General features: G+C 45.8%; 1 protein-coding gene across 4 annotated transcripts in view; it reads left to right on the forward strand.

Moving 5' to 3' along the window:
* The window catches only part of SERTAD2 (SERTA domain containing 2), a 98,795-nt gene extending 86,287 nt beyond the window's left edge, over nucleotides 1–12,508 (forward strand). For all 4 annotated transcript variants that reach the window (XM_084622509.1, XM_084622510.1, XM_084622507.1 and 1 more), the window contains exon 2: nucleotides 6,832–12,508. In XM_084622509.1, coding sequence (XP_084478635.1) covers nucleotides 6,836–7,792 — 957 coding nt within the window. In that variant the 5' untranslated portion in view covers nucleotides 6,832–6,835 and the 3' untranslated portion in view covers nucleotides 7,793–12,508. The remainder of the gene's footprint in view (nucleotides 1–6,831) is intronic.
* Nucleotides 12,509–19,364: the final 6,856 nt, after the last annotated feature.

A 19,364-nucleotide genomic window follows, 5' to 3' on the forward strand; every position in this document is an offset into this window, starting at 1 on the left:
AAAAAGCAAGTTCAGACTTTCTGCAACAGAATGAATGGATCTTAGATACTTTTCTGGACTGGGTCATCCAAAAGCTGGAGCTGGCGAAGCTTACTTTGTGGCTAATATCTCTGGAAAAATCTCAAAGCAACTTTTCTTTTTCTTTTGAATGGCTGAATCAGTTCTACATTGTCTCCCTTTAAAAGTAGTTCATGCCCATGACCACATCAACCTTAAAACACATGGCCATAACATACAGTCAGTCATCTTTGGGCTTGACGTGAATAGCACATGAACACAAATACAGAAATATGTTGCAAGGCATCACTAGAAATGGGATACAAATACCAAGGAAAAGGAACCTGTGTAGCAAGGAAGAGGTCCTGAGGTCATTGTAGACCAGCTCCTAACAGATGTAATATACTTTGGAGTTCTTACTGGGCACTGCCGTTCTGAGAATACCAAATGGTCCATGACAGCACTGCATTTTGTCAGATTGTTTGTCCCTGCCTTCTATAATTGTCTGGCTCAGGCCTGGTCTGCACTGGGGGGGGCGGGAAATCGAGCTAAGATATGCAACTTCAGCTATGAGAATAGCATAGCTGAAGTCGACGTATCTTAGGTCGACTTACCTCGCATCCTCACGGCGCAGGGTCGACTGCTGCCGTTCCCCGTTGACTCCGCCTCTTGCTGCGGTGGAGTACAGGAGTTGACAGCAGAGTGATCGGGGATCGATTTTATCGCGTCTACACTAGATGTGATAAATCGATCCCCGATAGATGATCACTATCCAGCAGGTAATGTAGACGTACCCTCAGACTTATTGTGACTTCCTAGATGTGGAGGGTGTGAATATATTTAATTTTACACTAATTTTTACTCTTTGCCTAGCCAGACCTGTAAGTTGGCTTTCTCAGCTCCTCAACAGGAGTTTTGACTTGGGAGTGTAGGAGTGGGCTCTTCACCAAGACCGGTGGAGTCAAGTTGGAGAGAGTGTTTCTTATGTGGTGCATATTACCTCAGTATCTTTTATTTTAAATCACTTGATACTTTAACAAGTCAATATGTGCAAAATTGAAATGTTTTCTAATGTAGACACAAGATCATTGGTGGGGGGGGGGAGGAGTCATGCAGAATGAACAAGTAATTAATGGAAATTTTTCAAAACAATTCCCATTTGTGGTCTGGAATAAAATATTTTAAAAAGCTTATGTTCCAATGCTAGTCATTCTAGGCCCCTAGTTAGTGAAATGAAAATCTCCTTGTGTAGGCTAGAAATAGCTACTTCTGAAGATTGAAAGTTTTAGACCCATTTGATAGGGGATTTCTGGAGTGTGAAAATACTGTAAAGTTAGTAGGTGAAGTTGAGTTACTTGATACGTTCTGTCTTTTAAAAGGACACTAACAGCACTCTGAGCTACATAAAGGTTGAATGATATGTGAAAGCTAGACAGTCATGTGTACAGGAAGACTTCAGTCATTTCTAAGCTTCCTGAAAAACAATATAGAGAAGTTAGAGAGAGAGAGAGAGTGTGTGTGTGTGTGTGTCACTTTAGGAGCTTACTTCAGGTACCGCGCTCTTTGGTGCCCAGTGGAGAAACCAGCTCATTTAAGAAACTTAGCATGGGAAGGCTGTGTTAGCCACCCAAACTGCCTGCTTTCCTCTTGATGGGAGGGAGGAAGGGTTTGCTTTGTCCAGTGAATATTTTCTAGTTTCCAGGGACTGACAAACTTTAAAACTTCTCCAGCAGTCCCTACACCATTAAAAAGCTCTGTTTTAAATACAAGGTTGGAGGAGAAGTATCAGATAAGTTCATGGAGGATAGGTCCATCAATGGCTATTAGTCAGGATGGGCAGACATGGCGTCCTTCCCTAGCCTTTGTCTGCCACAAGCTGGGAATGGGTGATGGGATGGATCACTTGATGATTACCTGTTCTGTTCATTCCCTCTGGGGCACCTGGCATTGGCCACTGTCAGAAGACAGGATACTGGGCCAGGTGGACCTTTGGCCTGGCCCAGTATGGCAGCCGTTATATTCTGTTGCTTGGTCTTCTTATAATGGAGCCCTTTTCTGCTTGTAAGGCTACCAGTGCTCATCCTAGCACAAAGCTTCTAAAGCTCCTGGGCTCCGAACACTTACTCTGATGTATCCCATGTCTGCCAGCCTCGCGATTCTGCTCTTGGCACACACATTTGAAGTGAAAGGAAGCGTGCCCCTGCAGAACTTTTAAAAAGAAAAGAGGCTGAGCATTCTGTGAAATTGGCACTAGGGATGAGAGAAAACACAGACTTCCATGGGGTAATGCTACATTTCAGAGTTTTCGTTCACCCGAGATTCCAGGCTTAAGGATTCTTGGTAGCTAGCCAAGAAACTTGGATTAGTGCCTACAGGTTCCACAGCTTTTCTTGGGTTTGTTTGGTTTTTTGCCCCCCCCCCCTTTTTTTTTTTTTTTAAATTGCATATAACTCCAGAAAGAGATCTGGAGTTTGGATTTATTTTTAACCATAAAGATTGACTTTCCCCACGCTTGTTTTAGATTCAGTGTTAGACAAACTTCAGAATGTGTCAGTATTTCCCTGATGCTTCTTTTACCCTGCCTCTTCCCCTCCACTCTGCAAAGGCTTTTGTTTTAGGAGCAATTTTAAAAGCAAAGCTTGGGGCTGAGAAGAAAGGTTAGAGATCTGAAACCAATTCAAATGAAAGCTGCACAACAGTTAAACCAGTGGGTACATGCGGTGCAGTCCTTCCTCAGGCCAAACTCACATCAGGTGAACTGGGAATTCTGCTTGAATAAGGACCGCAGAAGTTGTCTCTGAAGATATATCTATGCTACAATAAAAGCCCTGGGGTACTGAGTCCCAGAGCCTCGGTCAGCTGACTCGGGTTCACAGGAGCTAGAAAATTACAGTGTAGAAATTCTGGTTCAGGCTGGAGCCTGAGCTCTGAGACCCTCTGAGCCCGGGACCCTGAGCTGAGCCTGAGTCAGTTGATCTGGGCCAGCAACAGCCAGGCCACGGTTCTTTTTTATTCCTAGGTAGGGTCTGTCTGCATAGCACCTGGAAGACAAAATGCCCAGCTTGTGTAGACCTACACGCACTAGCTCTGCTCGAGCTAGCACAGGACAAATAGAGTGGCCACTGGAGCATGAGTGCAACCCCAAGAACAGTCCCACCCGATTCCGCATGTATGTACTCAGGCAGCTCTCTGCTTCAACCACACTGCCCCGCTCCTGGCCCCGAGATGTGGACAGGAGTAAGGGGGGCGTGACCTTGAGAAGTTTGGGAGCCACTGCTTTAGACCTTTATGGCAACACAGTAAGGATTGTGTAAGAGTCAGGCTTGGGGTTCAAGTCTACTTATATTTCTGTTGTAATTTCCCTCTGCATCTGGAGCTGATCTCATCTGCCACTCTGTGCTTTACCAGGGGGACTATGATCCTCCTCCCCTCGTACATGTTACTAAATAAAAAAGAGAAAGGGGTGAGCCTGAGCAGAGATGGACTTGATTAAATGAGAATTTTCCTAGGCCACCTCCTCTCCACTGCTGTCCGATGGGGAGGGGATGACAGGAGAAAACACCCGTCAAAATGGCTCCAGAGTCGTTAGAGCAAGGGAAGCAACACCAAGGAAGCACTGCCCCACCAGCCTACCTCCAGTCCCCTGCATAGCCCTCCAGGTGAACCCTGCACTTTGGGAGTTCCATGGGCTTGGGGGAATGAGGTGCCAGGCTGGTGAGGGGACAGCAGCTCTATGGTTCGTTTCTTCATTGCAGTAAACGTAGGTGCAGCATTCCAGGTGTGCCTCTCTGCAGTGCCACACGCCAGACTCCATGCTCTCACTCCTTAGGCCTGTTTCAAGGCACTCTCGCTAATCTCTGTGTTGTTGCCAGGTAAAAGCATGCGAGTTCTCTGCTCCTTGCTTTCTGCTTTACCCCCTTGCCCCAGTAAGAGGAAAGGGCGGGCAGGGAGCCAGCGGTAGCATAACTCCTGGGTGTGAAGAGTGCCACTCTGGCATGCGGGAGCCAAGTGAACAATGCAAAGGGGGGAGGCTTTTGTGCACATGTGGGCTTGCTAGGGACCTATATACCCTTTACCCCCTGTGTGAACTTGCGATATTCCCCCCCCCCAGCCCCCACAGTGGGTTGATGCAGTGAGAGCAGCGTAGAGTTTCTCCCTTCTGCAGGATTTTCCTCAGATGGGGTTGATGAAGCTTGTGGTGCAAGTAAGGGAGATGTATTGATGGCCTCTCTTCTCAACTGTTTAGATTACGTCCAATAAAACTTCTTGTACAATATATTCATTCCACGCAGCCTAATTATCGGGGAAAAAATCCCAAGACTGAAATCTCACAAGCACTGAAAGACTATCTGGAGGCCATCCGCAGCAGAAAATATATTTCTACATCAGGCTTTGAAATCCATTTTCCTGAGTAATAATTGAGATTCAGAAAACACCCCAAGCAAAACAAAACCTCTGTGTGCTTCCAGAACTATTGGAAGAGCCACGTGGTTGAGAAGTAGTTGAGTTCCGCCCCTAGAGTACTGTTTGTACACCCAAGTGTGTAGCATAAGGTGCACCTGTTACGATGATGGTAGAATTGGTTTGTTGAGCTGATTACTATGCATCTCAAATACGATATTTTCCCACCCAGTGAATGCTGCTGACAATAATATGGTCACAATTATGGTGCTCTGGTTAGATATGGGCAACACTTTCTAGGCCTCTCTTTTCAGGTGCTCTCTAACTTTCTGATAAAACATCTGTGTTTGGAAAAGCACCATGCTGCTTTGCTTAGCTCAAAGGCAGTTTATGTTCCTAGGAAAGTTGGACGAAATTCTGATCGTCCTTTTTTAAATTTATCTTTGCGTTAGGAAAGTGTGTGCATGCTGACACTTATAAAAAATGTTGTCCTCTGATACCTCAAAAGAAATTTTTAAGCTTCCAACTTGACATGTATGTAGGCCTCAGTGATGAACATGCTTTGATTAGGCATTTAAAAATAAGACACATTGTGCATGTGCAGTAGTGTGTCATTTCCCTGTTGATTCAGTATGATTAGCCAGATATGCGCATCGGATGCGTGTGGATGTTCTACGTGCAAAATCTAACAACTGGAAAAAGGCAGATGATGTTTCTTCAAATAAACAAGGTGAAAAATGAGTGAAACGAAACTTTTGACAACACTGTTAGGAAACGTTTCCTGTTGTTCAGCCTAAATAGTGCCCTGAACAAAATGATGGAAGCTCCTTCCCTTAAGTATATTAAAATGGAAAGTTCTCAGATTTGTAAAGGCATACCTTCTCTGGGTTGCAATGCCTAAGTGACTTAGATGGCTGAGTCCCAGTTCCAGATGTGATTTTAGGCACATAGGAGCATAAAATGAAAATGGGACTTAGCCATGTGAACCACTTAGGCCAGGATTCTCAAAGGTATTTAGTGCCTAGCTGTCACTGGTTTTACCTCAGTACCTTTGCGAATCTGGGCCTAGGCCTTGCAACCTTGAGCAGAGAAACGCTGAATACCTTTAAAAGTCAGGGTCTAAGATCCACAGTGATTGCAAATATGCAGGGAGAGCCAAAGAGCAGGTGGTGGCAGGGTAGGCTGTCAGACCATTATGATCTTAGTGCTAAGTGTTAATAGGGTGACCAGCTTAGCTGTGCATTTGTGACTGCCTCGGTTTGGGACAGTGAAGTGCCTAGAAACAAATACTCTAATAGACCAGGATCAGTGATTTTTTGTGTGTGTGTTTTGATTATAGGGTGCCAGATTTCTGCAGGGTGCGTGCTCAGCACATTCTGGACATCAGGCCCCTTTAAGGGGTCTAAATTTGGGCACCCTGAACTTTGGGTGCCCCAAATTACTAGTCACTTTTTGAATGTTGTGGCTGTAGCCGTTAACTTTATGTTAAACGGGAGAATACACAGGAGAGAACAATCCTGCATTGGCAGGAGGATGGTCTAAATGACTTGAAAGGATTTTTTCCCTCATTTGTCATGTATGTGCTTTGGAGAGGTGAGACGAGCATTTCCTGGGGTCTAGAGTTCATTTTAATCATTTGAGTAAAACAGCAAGTTGGGGTATACATATATCCGGAATGCCAGAGAGTAGGCTCTGCGATCTCTCAGTGTATAATTTCTGGGAATTTTTTAAATTTAAAATAAAAAGGGAAATTCAGTATAAAAGCCCCTAAGTTAAATGCAGTGTTATGATTGGTAATGTAAATTCAAAACTCAGGGAATGATTAATGCCCGCAGTAGAGCTATATTTGAAGGCATACACCTAGCAGCGAGGAGGGCAGGACACTCAGCCTCAACGCCGCAGAGTGGATTGGAAGCAGCAGCAAATGCTAGAGAGGAATGGAAGAGCCTAGTTTCTGCCCTGTGTGCCCATATTGGCATGAGAAGGATGCAACTAATGCACCTAACAGCATGCATTAGTTGCATCCTTGTACAGTGCACAGTGTGAATGCTACAGGTGTGCAGAGGGCTGGGTTACAGTTGCTGCTGTAACCATACTTTGGATTTACTGACTTAGGTTTGTTTAAATTATCAGCCGTAGCATTGTACTAAGGTAGGTCTAGTCAGAGCAAAAGCTATCTGTGCCTAATTCTGTTCTCTCCATTGCACCAGTGTAAATCAGGAGTAACTCCATTGAAGTCAATGAAGTTACTCTAGTGGGAAACCAGTATGAGTGGGATTCAAACCCAGTGTCACTGATATGTAGAACATCTGCTGAGGGTAGGTAGAAACTGTTGGACACTGAGCTGTTGGTGTGAAGCATAAAGACAATGTTTTGCTGTAAGATATAAATATTTTTAATGATTTATTATAATGGTTTCCCCCTCTTTTTCAGATATATGTTGGGAAAAGGAGGAAAGCGGAAGTTTGACGAGCATGAAGATGGGCTGGAAGGCAAAGTGGTGTCTCCTACTGACGGTCCATCTAAGGTGTCTTACACCTTACAGCGCCAGACTATCTTCAACATTTCCCTTATGAAACTTTATAACCACAGGCCATTAACAGAGCCAAGCTTGCAAAAGACAGTTTTAATTAACAACATGCTGAGGCGAATCCAGGAGGAACTCAAACAAGAAGGTAGCTTGAGGCCTGTGTTCATCACCACTTCGCAGCCTACTGACCCTCTGGGTGACAGCTTTCGAGAGGCTCAGCCTGCGTTCAGTCATCTTGCCTCTCAGCCAGTTCACCCCACTGACCTAGTAATCACTACACCATTGGAGTCTTGCCTCACCCCAGCCTCTCTGCTTGAGGATGACACTTTTTGCACTTCCCAGACTGTCCAACATGATGGTCCTACAAAACTACCACCTCCAGCTGTCCAACCAGTAAAAGACAGTTTCTCCTCGGCCTTGGACGAAATTGAGGAGCTCTGTCCAGCACCTACCTCTACCGAGGCAGTCGTAGTAGCAACAGAAGCAGCAGCAACAACAGATGACTCTAAAGATAACTCCAGTGAGTCTAATGTTCAAAAGTCTGAGGGAGTCCAAGAGAGCAGAACAAGTGAATCAAAACTCATGGACTCTTTACCTGGCAATTTTGAGATAACAACTTCCACAGGTTTCCTTACAGACTTGACCTTGGATGATATTCTGTTTGCTGACATTGACACATCTATGTATGATTTTGACCCTTGCACATCCGCTACAGGAGCTGCCTCAAAAATGGCTCCTGTCTCAGCAGATGATCTCCTAAAAACTCTCGCCCCCTACAGCAGTCAGCCAGTAACCCCAAATCAGCCTTTCAAAATGGACCTCACAGAACTGGATCACATAATGGAGGTGCTTGTTGGGTCTTAAAGTATAACGACTTTTTATGTACCAGTATATACACTTGGTAGTATTTTCACAACCCTTTCCTCCCTCCCCGCCCCTCCAAATTCACAGCACTGTGCATGCGTCCTTGCTTGCCTTTTTTAAAAGAAAAGGATCACACTAGTTTTTGCTTCAAGCAGAGTTGGAGTGCCTTCATCCATGTATGACCACTTTCAATGTATTTTTTTAAAGTGGTTCCTCAAGGAAGACCTAATACCCTGGTATAGGAAAGAATGCATATTGTAGACAATATTACTATGATCTTATGACAAACAAATTGAATTGTAAAAGCTAAGCACAAGGATTATGTTGGGGAAAGCTGTAAATTTGCATGTGCATATTTGTCTATTTTTTCTATAAGTTTTATTGCAAGAGGTAAAAAATTTATTATTTAGATAATCTCAGTACCTTTTTGGCATTTTAGCCCTGTATAGGTTGACTTAGCAATTCAGCCCTTTGGAGGCATTAACTAGTCTTCTTTAAGTGTTGCATTTACATGGCTGTTCAGAAACTGCTGCCCAAATTTATTTTATATTTTTGTACAGATTCTGCAGTTTATTATATTGTTTTTTCTAAAAAAAAAAAATGCTGTTTATACACACAAAAAATAGCTATTTTGATAGGATTTGCTCACATAGTTCCTGCATAATTGATGTACAAGAACCACTTGTACTTTTATACAGAGTTGTAATGTTTTATATGTGTATGGTGCAAAGAGAAAAACGGATCAAATAAATCTGCAGTTGGGTCTCCCTGAATGCAAACAGTGCTTTAAGAAAGGGCTGGGGCTGTTTCACAAGAGTTTCACAAATATTTACTCGCTGCTGTAGCCACCTGTGCACTACTGTGATTTGTAAAACCTTAGAGCCATGTCTACTCCAAGACCTATGTTAAACAGTTGGCAGGAGATAATTGTGAAATTTCATTCTAAGTGTTCTCTTGTGAGATCAAGGCTACTGAAAACCTGATCCTGAAGCCAGTATGTCAAGCAAATGTATAATCTTTTTTTTTATTTTTAAGCAAAGTTTTTGGGTTTTTTTCCCCTAAATTTGGAACAGCCAATTGTCTTTGTTACTTGAAATGTGTTACCATTTTAGCAAGTCAGCATTTCCTTAGCTGAAGTTACTGCGAATGATTTTAATGGGAATATACATGCCATTTACAAACAATACATCTCGTTGTAATTTTTCTTAAAGAAGGCATACGTGGTATTTGTTCCAGTTAATTTGTGTTCAAGATTCCACTTGCCCTTTCTTGGAGCATTCTTTCTCCCTCACTGTGTTAATGAGTGCTGAAAAATGCAACTTCAGTATTACTGCAGTGAAGCTCATCTCTTATCTGCACTGGATGGACTTATCTTCGTATCCATTGCTGTTGAAACTGGAGCCAGTTGTGTTACATCACTTGGCATCTCCTCTAGGGTTCGTTTCTTGTTACCTGCTTTACACTTTATAGACCTGTTTTACAATGAATATACAGACACAGCTTTCTATGCATGTTTCCCTCCCCTGTAACACCTGAGAAGTCTTCTCATTACTGCACCAGTAGCATTTCTGTATTCATTGTGGTGTACATTTAATTTAAAAAACCGTTTGCAATGTATCATGCCTGTTGCTGAAATTGCTATGGCATTTTAATTTTTCAATGGTACTTTAGCTGATGAGTGCAGGTTACAACCTATATTGTTGACATGCCTATGGCTTCTTTAGGAATAACTTTTATATTTATTTAAGAAATTTTAAATTATGTTTTTATGTCATTTGGCAATATTCAGTCAATTCTGCTCACTTCTTGTCATGGATAAAATTGGGTCTTGTCTGCCTTTAAAAAGGCAGCTTTATAAATTGGCACTTTAAACAGGCCATATATATTTACTAGTAAATATATATAATGCACACACATAACACAAAGCAAATAAATTTTGCAATGAAGGAACTGCTACTCTAAATGCAATGCATCATACAATTAGGAAATGCTTCTAGATCCTAATTAATCAGCCAGTTTTAGTATATTTTAAAGAGAATTACTAAGTGACACAAGATGTTGATATAATCGCAATAGTTCGCTTACAATACTAGTATTTTATGACTTCAAACAGAATGGCATCAACCAACTGTAGAATTAGGGACCATTTTTAATTGCTGGCGCAGGGCCAGCTAGGGAAGGGTTGCTCTGTTTTGCATCCAGTAATGTTTGGCTGTTGTTCATTCAGCAGCTTCCATTCCTTGTGAGAGAACAATCCTGCCACAGACTCCGCAACTTTTGTAACTGGAGCACCCAAGAAACCCTGGCTACAACAAGGTGCATCAATCTGTATACAAAACCCTAAAGCCATGCAATAATGTTGATTGTTCAGAACAATAACATGGTAAGCAGTTGATTATCGTTGTTCTAAGTTATTGTAAATCGGTTCTTAACAACTGCCCTTTCTTTGGATTAGTTAATTGTGTTTTTAGACAAGCACCATATGTTAGGCAACAGTTCAAATAAATGCTATTTTCAGAGCAGTGAACTGCTGTTTAAAAATGGTTGTTTGAAGTCTCTTTGTATTTGCAGAACAGGAGACAAGATCTCAAAATCTACTTTACCACTCAAAAGAAATCTGTGTATTCTTGGTAATAAAGTAGGGAAATCCTTAATAACAGAGTACTTAAAGGAAATTGGCAGGAGATACACAAAGAGCAAAACACCTGATTTATAAAATTAGGCAGAAGGTCAGTAATTCTTATTTTGAACTGTAACCTTTAATTCTATAGATTGAAATGCTTGTTGGAATCTTCTACTTTGGCAGTAACTTTCTTTCTATAGCATGGCCTTCTTGCAAAGGTCAGAGTATAACAGTCAGGATAAGAATTCTTTATAAAAGATGAATACCCAGGTGATGGATATTGACCATGATGTGCAATGAAGTGACAAGATGGGAGCAGAACAAAAGAGCTTTGGATTTGAAGTGATTTTTTCATAAGTTATTTATTCCTTTTTTTTCATTGTAAATATATTTATTTTATTGTGAAGCTAACAACATCTGGATTGTAACATGTACAGAATGTATGGTAGGAATGTATTCTCTTGTAGGAATGTAAATCTGTATGAAAAGGGGATGGGAGCCTGATTCAGAGAAAATGCATTGGGTTCTATTCGGGATATGCACGGTTCACATTAATCCCCCCCGCCCCCTTTCCAGTATGGGTCTGGTTGTTTGAAATATGCAAAAAGGATGGATGAGGGAGATTTTAATACTCAAAATTACTCATAAAAATCGGGCTTGTAATGCGTCAGTTCCTTTAAAGGGGCTTGCTCTTGCACCCTTTAAAGTCGGATGGAGTCTTGAGTAGACGCAGCAGCAAGGTCAGCATACTATCGCTGTTCCTTTAGGGCGTGATCTTGTAAATGCATGAGTAAGGGCAGGTCTACACTACCACTTAAGTCAACCTAACCTGTGTCACTCAGGGGTGTGAAAAAGCCCCTGCTTCCCGCCCCGCAGCGCAAGTTTCGCTCTGTCCACACCAGCACTATATCGGCGGGAGACGCTCTCCTGCTGACGGAGCTTTGGTGTCTCACTGAGGTGCCGATGGGAGAGCACTCTTCCGTCAGCAAAGCACGTCTTCACCAGACGCGCTACAGCTGCATTGGTGCAGTTGCGCCGATAGAGCGCTGTAGCGTAGACTTGCCCTAAATCTTTACTCATGCAAGGAGTCCCCGTGAAGTCTGTGGGGCTATACGAGCGAGCAAGAGTTTGCAGGGTGGTGTCCTTGCTCCAGGAAGTGCAAAGAACTGACACTGCATTTGTGCAAAATGGTAAGACACGGACAAAAAGTTGTAAATGCACTTTCCAAGTGCACCATGTTTTTTTGCATGGGTTTTGATTTTACTATTGCTTACTGGGCCTGATCAGGCAGTCCTTGCTCATAAGTAATTCACGTAGTTCTTAGTGGGAATTTTGCTAGCAATATAGGATTGGGCCCCAATAACAGTCCCTGCTCAGAGTCTGAGTGGACTGTACATAGCTGTATGCAAAGCAAGGAGAGATTCCTTTTAAAAGAAACTTTGAGGAGCAGTAAAGTATTAAAAATTAAAGGCATCTATTTAGTCATGTTCCTTGCAGTAAGCTACAAAATAAGATGATCGAGACACTTTCTTCAAAAACTAAATGAGCAAATTGTAATAGTTCCTGTCTGAGAAATGGTTTAATTCACTCCAAAGAGGTGTAAACATTTATTTAATTTTGAACAGATTTCAGCATCCTGCTCTTGTGAAAGTTGCTTTCAGTACATACATTAATGAGTCTGAATGTTTCTCAGAAATTAGCTCATTTTAAGCTCCCCCCCCCCCTTTCAGAAAATAGGCCTAATGCAAATTCTGGAATCCTTTTTAAAAAAACAAAACCTTTTTCGAGGGTTAACAATGTAATCCATGCTAGAATCTGTAAAGGCAGAGATTCTGGAAAAGGTGTATATAGTGTGACATGTTCAGTGCATGGTGGTTGAACAGGGCTTGTTATTGTCAAAAAGAAGGCTGTATTTTTTTTCCCCCCACAGACCTTAGCGCTGTGCCTTTTCTATGCAATATTACAGACATATACATCTGAAACCAGATTACTGTATTCACATGTAGGTATGGGCTGTAATCAAAACAGTTGGACAAATGTACATGGAAATGAGCAGTCTTACTTTTGTAGTTTTATATTATACAATAAACAATTAAAAGATACAAAACTCTTGTCCCCGTTTTTTTTTTTCATGACCAAAACATTGTGTTAAATGGGAATCCAGACAGGGCTTGGGAGACTTATTGACCGAGGAAGCGGGGTTGCTTTCCCAGACTTCTCCATCCCCATTAGGGTACTCCATGGAAGTTAGGGGTAGCTGGGTTGGGGACAGGTGGCCTCACATAGGGTTGAATGGGACCAGTTGTGCAAGACACACACACTCTACCCCCTAGCTCCTCTGTGGAGATTGCCCGGGAAAGGTAAATACAGCTTTGACCTGCGTTGCCTATGGAGCCCCCTCCATGGTAGGAGTTTCCTTGTAAGAGAGCTTCTCAGAGCAACCATGGCCAGTGGCAGTTGCTGGTAGCATAGCTCGATTGGAGCCACACTGGCCGAGGGGCATGAGGGAGCACAAGGCCTCCACAGGGATCGATCTTGACTCCCATTAGTTGCCTGTGCAGGGTGGCGGGGGTGGCTCATTCCCCAGGAGAGCAGACCCTGCACCCCGACAACAATAAGAGACTGTCCCCCAGGAAGATTCTGCCCTCGGAGCCCCCTCCGAATGGTTTGGCTGTCGGCAAGGTGGACCAGCCCTGAGTTTAGTGTGGGAGCAGTGTGGTCCTGGCTTTATGTTCTGTGGTATTAATCACCAAGTGTTAGATGTAGAATCAGCAGCTGCATTTGACTGGTGGGGCTGTCAGTTTACAGAGAGGAGGGAACAACCCTGCTCTCACTGGCACTGGGGCGAGCCTGAGTAACCCTGGGGCCTTCTGTGGAGTTTCTCTGGATTTCAGCTGGTGCAGCTGAGAACAGAATCCGTCCCGTTTTAAGAGACGGAAGGCACTTTAAGTTAGGACATTAAAAGCCAGCTGGAACCATTTGCTATATAATCCACTGCTGGATTTCAGATGTCACCCTCTCATCCCTTTAGGTCAGCATTTCTCAAATGCGGCCACCAGGGACTCTTCTTGTTGGCCACAGCCTCCTGGGCTGTGATGCGGGTGAGGGGAGTAGCGACCTCTCTCCCTCCCTGTTGCTCCTGGATGTTGGTGTTGCTTGCTGGGGCTGCCAGCAGGGGTTGAGCCCTGCACCCCCCTGGCGTTACCTGGGGCACAACGCTAGAGGAGCAGGCAGCAGGTGAGTTCTGCACTTTCCCAGGGGTGGTGGGGCCCAGGTTTTGGGCTTCAGCTGTGGGGTGGCAGGGCAGAACGCTCAGTTTGCGGGGCTCCACTGCCTCCCCCACTCTCCTTCCCCCCCCCATCACCCCTGGCTCCAGCTGCCTCCCCCAACCTCCCTATCCAGGGCTTAATTTGTCCCCAGGCTTGCCTGGGCTGAGTAAGTCTGCTGTGAAAAGTGATATTAACAAACATAAAAGTATCACTTTTCACAACAGACTTACTAGCTAGCAATAAAGGAACTACAATGATATCTATGTGCATATTTATTTGTTTTTCCTAAAGCTAATTAAGTGTTTTAGGAAAAAGTGTGAGCACGGACACCAGAAAGAGTTGGTGGCCGCACTCTTGAGGCCACCAAAAAATTTGTCCTGAAAACCCCAGCTCTTGGTGAGTGGTATTTACTTCCCAGGATAGCAGGAGTGGAGAAGGCAAGGGCTTGTCTTTGCTCGAGCAGTTTTAAGCAATAATGAGTCTTCCTGAGCAGAATCTACATCAGGACTGGGTTTTGCTGTGGCCAGGTACAGAGGAGTTGAATCATATCATATCCTGGTTACGTATGGCCTCGTGTATTCACAGAGGTGGTGGTCTCTTACAAATTCAGGCAGGGCCATAGGTTCAGACACTGGCGATGCAGCTTGAGTTGGGGATTCGAAACTTCAGGAAAGCAGTGAGCTTTCCTGTCTTAACATGCCACAGACACCGTCTCCACTGCAGTGAACTGGCTCATGTCATCGGAATCACAGCCAGCAATGGCAGGACACTGCATTTAGAACGCTTGCGACCCTGCTGCAGACCAGCTGCTGCTAAGGTCTGTTGCTCGGCAATAGTAACAAGTGGCTGCAGGAATACAGGGCACAAAAAATACTGAGGCCAATGAGACGAGTGGGAGGCTTAAGGACAGGCTGGTGATGATGTAGCAGGGGGAAATTTGCTTTCCTATTTCTGTTAAGACGAGAAGCCATTTAAATAAGGGTGGAATGTAACTGTGCAATGATAAAGCAAACCATCTTCCCAAACTCTTAGATACCTTACCAGAATCTTACCAGAGTGAATTTGTGCTCGCTCTCCCTAGCACACCCATCTGCACTGTACACTCACTCTTGTGCGTAAGGAATCTAATATTCCTAATCAAATATTTAGGAATCATTAGCTTAATTACCTAACTGGAGACGATTAGTAAAGGGATTGGGGATTTTGTGTTTTTACTAGTTTGGTTGACATTTAATTTTTAAAACATCTTGGCCATTTATTCCCATAGCTCGCTACTTTTGCAGAACAGGGTATAGATTCTGGGTAAATCTCAAGCTGTTGGTAGAATGCAGTTCCTAGCCTGCCTAGATTGGTGGTGGGGATGGGATTTGTCCCTTTTTTAAAAGCTGCTCATCTTTCCAATTCAATAAGATAAGGGCTTTTCTGATTTTTTCCCTATACTGGCAGAGTGATCTGTGTCTCCCTTTAATGGCTAGTCCATGTAGGAGGAGAAGGGTCTACTACAGCTGCTAGATAACAGAGTTTTTCTTTTAGCTCAAACAATAGATGCTTGTGCTGTTTAGTACTATAGATCCCAAGTGAGGGAAATGAGGGGTGCTCTGTTATATGTACAGACAAAGGCGATTCTGACCTCACTCCATGTTTAATTAGGTACAGAACCATGGAGGGCCGTGGAATTACATCAGTGTAGATGGGATCAGACTCAGGCTCATGGTATTTGAGTTGGACTCCTAGATCACTCTGGAAGGATGGGGCAGTCATGCAGGTGTGTTAGTCACTCTATTGAGGAGTTGCAAGAGTTTAAATATACACCCCTGCCCCCCCCAAAAAATCAAGAGAGCAACTACAATCTAAGTGCACCTTTTCCCTTCCCAAAGTCCATGTCCCCCTTGCTCATGTGGCCATCTGCTGCCAACCATCCAGGCAATGAGTCAGGCTATCACTTTATGTTCAAGGAGTGTCTGGTGTCCTCCCTGTTCATACCAGAGATGCCATTTCTCCTTTCTCCCTCCCCTAACCTTCCAGCAGCAGCATAGTACAGGCATCACAACAACTCCCTAGGCCTGGGGCAACCGGACATAATTACTGCTGGAGCCTGCCGGTGCTTCTGATCAGACACTGGATCCAGCCAGTTTCTGTGAAGCTGAAAGGCCGAGTTGGTGTAGAGAAGGGGCAGTGGGCGGGGTGGCTCCAATGTTAATGTAGGACTGAAGGGTAAAGGGGTGGGCTCATCTGAAAGAGTGGGAGGAGCGCTAGGGTCTGTCCACTTTTCGCCATTGGCCCAACCTGAGGCCAGGCCTCTTCCCCCTCAGGCCCCACTCCCCAGCCAGGTCAGAAGCTGGAGCCTGGCTCAGGTCAGAGTGGCCCGGGCGTCTGAGCAGCTGTGGGGAGCCATGGACCCTCCATCTGCCCTGGGTGGGAGGCCTGGGGAGGGGCGAGATGGGTTGGGATCTGCTCTCAAGCCCTCCCCACCCTGGGTAGGTGGAGGAGCCCAGGCTCTGCAGCCTGGCTCCAGCTTCTGGCTTGGCTGGGGGATGGGAACTTGAGGGGGAAGAGGAGGGGCAGGGGTGGGGCCATGGAGCGGGCAGGGCCTCATGCCCCCACCCCCCTTTTTAGAAAGAATCCATCATCCCTGGTAGATTGCACACACACCCCCAAACTAAAACAGTCACTTTTTTTTTTTTTTGGCCATTTCTTCACCCTCTGTTCTCCTTGTGCTGGGAGCCAGGCAAAAGCAAGCAGGAACCAGCAGAGACAAGAGGGTTCTGGGAGAGAACGCGCTCCCCCAGAAAATGTTCAACGAGCAGGTGCAATTTCCTGTCTGTTCCAAAACTGTACCCAAAAACTCTGTCTGGGAGCCTGCACTGGAATAGTGTGTGCACCAAGGCCCCCGGTGATCCTCCCCCTCGCCCCCCATATTGCAACAGCACCAGCAAAACAGTGTCCCGCATCCTCACATCAGAGCACTGGGCTCCCCGTGCCCATCTCACTACCGCAAAGGCCTTGCTGGGCTAGGCTTCAAAGGTGTGACGCTGGCATGTGTTCGTCAACCTGGCCCAGCTCCTGCGGTCTAAAGGGCTCGGGTAACAGTTTCAAAGTGCCCAAGTCACTTAGGAGCCCTAGGCCTCGGCGACACACGAACGTCTGCGCCACTTTAGCGCTACGAGGCCAGTTATGCGGGTACGAGGCTGCAGTTCTGTTGGTATAAAGGCACCATAAAGCAGCGTAGCTTAGGCCCGCTTCCTTAATGGGATTAAGCCATCCCAGTTTAAGGCACTGGAGTCACACGATGGGGCTTACAGCAGTGGAACTATATCCGTAAACAACATCCCCTCTAACTGAAGTAGTTACACTGTGTGTAGACCAGGCCTAAGGACTGTTACCGTTCAGTGGCGCGTGGGGCAATATGGGGCCATCTACACTGGGAAAAAAAAACAAGGCTTATAGCCTGGGTCCACTGATTCGGGCTTGTGGGACTCACGCTACGGGGCTAAAAATAGCAATGTAGCCATGCCCGCTCGGGCTGGTGCCCAGGCTCTGCGCCCCCCCCCCCCCACACACACACACAGCCACGTTGCTGGGTTTCAAAGCCTGGGCTCCTTCCCAAGTGGGAACACCTACACTGCTACTTTTAGCCTCATAGGGTGAGCCCAAATCAGTTGAGCTGGGCTCTGAGGGTCTGGCTACCCTGCAGGCACAAACCCCAGCTGGCCCAGGCCTGCTGACTAATTGCTGTGTAGACGTCAGGGCTCGGGCTGGCACCCAGGCTCTAGGACCCTGTGGGGGTCCCAGAACTCATGGAACCTCTACCCTGCAATTAAACAGCCCCTTAGGCCGGAGTCAGCTGGCACAGGCCAGCTCCGGGTGTCTAACTGCAGTGCAGACAAACCCAGAGCAGAGACTTGCTGCCTTGTTTTTATTTTCTCCAGTGTAGCTATAACCAAAGTCATGTAGACAAGACACACTCTCTGCACACACCTGTCAGGACAAAGCCTTTCGCACATGTTATCCCTAGAGTTAAAGACCAGACTGGAGCCTAGGTTCACCCCACAAGAAAGGGTGTGCGTGTGTGTGGGGGGGGTTGTCTCTTTCCCGTAATCGCTTCCGTTGGCCTGCTGGAGCAGCGGGAAGCGTGTCCCTCAATATTTATCAGGGAAATAGTCCTCCATCTTTCCTACCACAGCGTCCTTTTACCACCCCTCCTCCAATGAATTCCTAGCCCATTTGGTTGCCCTGGCAGCCTACCCACTAGGGATTTCCCTACCGCCCCGCCCCCTTGAACCCCCCATTCCCACCCAAGTAATCAACTAGTCACATGCAGTGTTGCCTCTTCAGTTGTTTTCCATCCCTCCAGCCCCTGTAAATTCAAACACCAACCCCCGCCCCCCCAATTTCAGTTCCCGGAGGAATTACTGCTGCCAACTGTGACTGGCTTGGGAGGGATGGACGCTGGGCAAGGTGCGTGGCTGCAGTTAGGCACTTGCTGAGGGTTAGGCCTGCGGAGCCAGTTAGGTTCATTTCAATTTTACAGTGTTTAATTAGATTTAATTTGTTGTTTTATTCCTCTCTCTCTTTTCTAGTGGGGCCACTTCTAGACTCCAGCCTGGAGTTAACTCTGCCCTGAGTTTGATTAGCGGCCTCCCCAGCCTGAGAGGGTGTCCCCTGGGGCGACTGCAGGTGGGACCGGTTAATGCCGTACTCACACGCTGGCAAACAGGGCAGGGAAGAGGTGAGTTGCAATACGTGGCTCCTCCGCTGTTCCTTACTCTCTGCCCCAGGCGAGACCCCCGCTGTGTCCCCGCCTTCCTGCATCCTCGGCCATGGGATGCACAAGGAGAAGGGGCTTCCCATGCTAGATGGCAGAAGGGCTCTGGTTATGTCCCAGAGGTCTCTACCCCCTTAGGAAAGCAGGCCATGTACACTGCCTGGGGACATCAAGGAGTGGGGTCATACAGCCGAGACTGAGTCAGGGGGAACGAGTTAGTCTGCTTTGGTGTGAGGCCCCCTGAGGCCTGAGAGGCTTAGGCCAGTGACAGCACCCAGGCTGGAGAAAGCAAAGGCTTTGTCCTGACGGGTATGTGCAGTTAGTGGCTCGTGGGGCCTGTCACCACACTTGCTGCCATCACTACTGGCTGAATACAGCCACTCACTCTGACGCTGCCTTCCTATCGCAGCCCCCAAGCATTCAGAAATCATGCCTCAGGTATTCCCAAAATCATCCGACCGGCTTCACAATCAGTAGATGTTAAAAATAATAAAGGGGGGTGGGGGAGGTTACTGAGTCCTTAGGATCACCTTTTCTCCACAACCATGAGGGCAAGTGACCAAGTTTATTTATTTTTAACTGAAAGCTGAGAGTCTCGTGAAATCAGCTGACTCCAAGCGCTGGGGCTTTAAGAAAGACCCCAAATGTTGTGAGGCTTTCGAAAAGTCACCGGAGTTGGTGATGCTGCTGCTGCAGGGTCTGCAGTGCATTGTCGGGCATAGGCGCCTGCCTCCTTTCTAGGGAGCGAAAGGTGGCTGTTGCTTTGGTCGTCCTACTTGTCTAGGCGGCTACAGTAAGATTTTGGAGCACGGTAATCTCATACCTGTTGAGCTTGTTTCTCCTCCGCCTCCCACTCAGAGGAGGCAAGAACAGTCCTAGGCAGCTCGATGTCAGTTTAGTTCCCTTGCTTGGAAA

The sequence above is a fragment of the Lepidochelys olivacea genome, assembly GCF_965140295.1.
Source record: "Lepidochelys olivacea isolate rLepOli2 genome assembly, chromosome: 3".
Lineage (NCBI taxonomy): Eukaryota > Metazoa > Chordata > Testudines > Cheloniidae > Lepidochelys > Lepidochelys olivacea.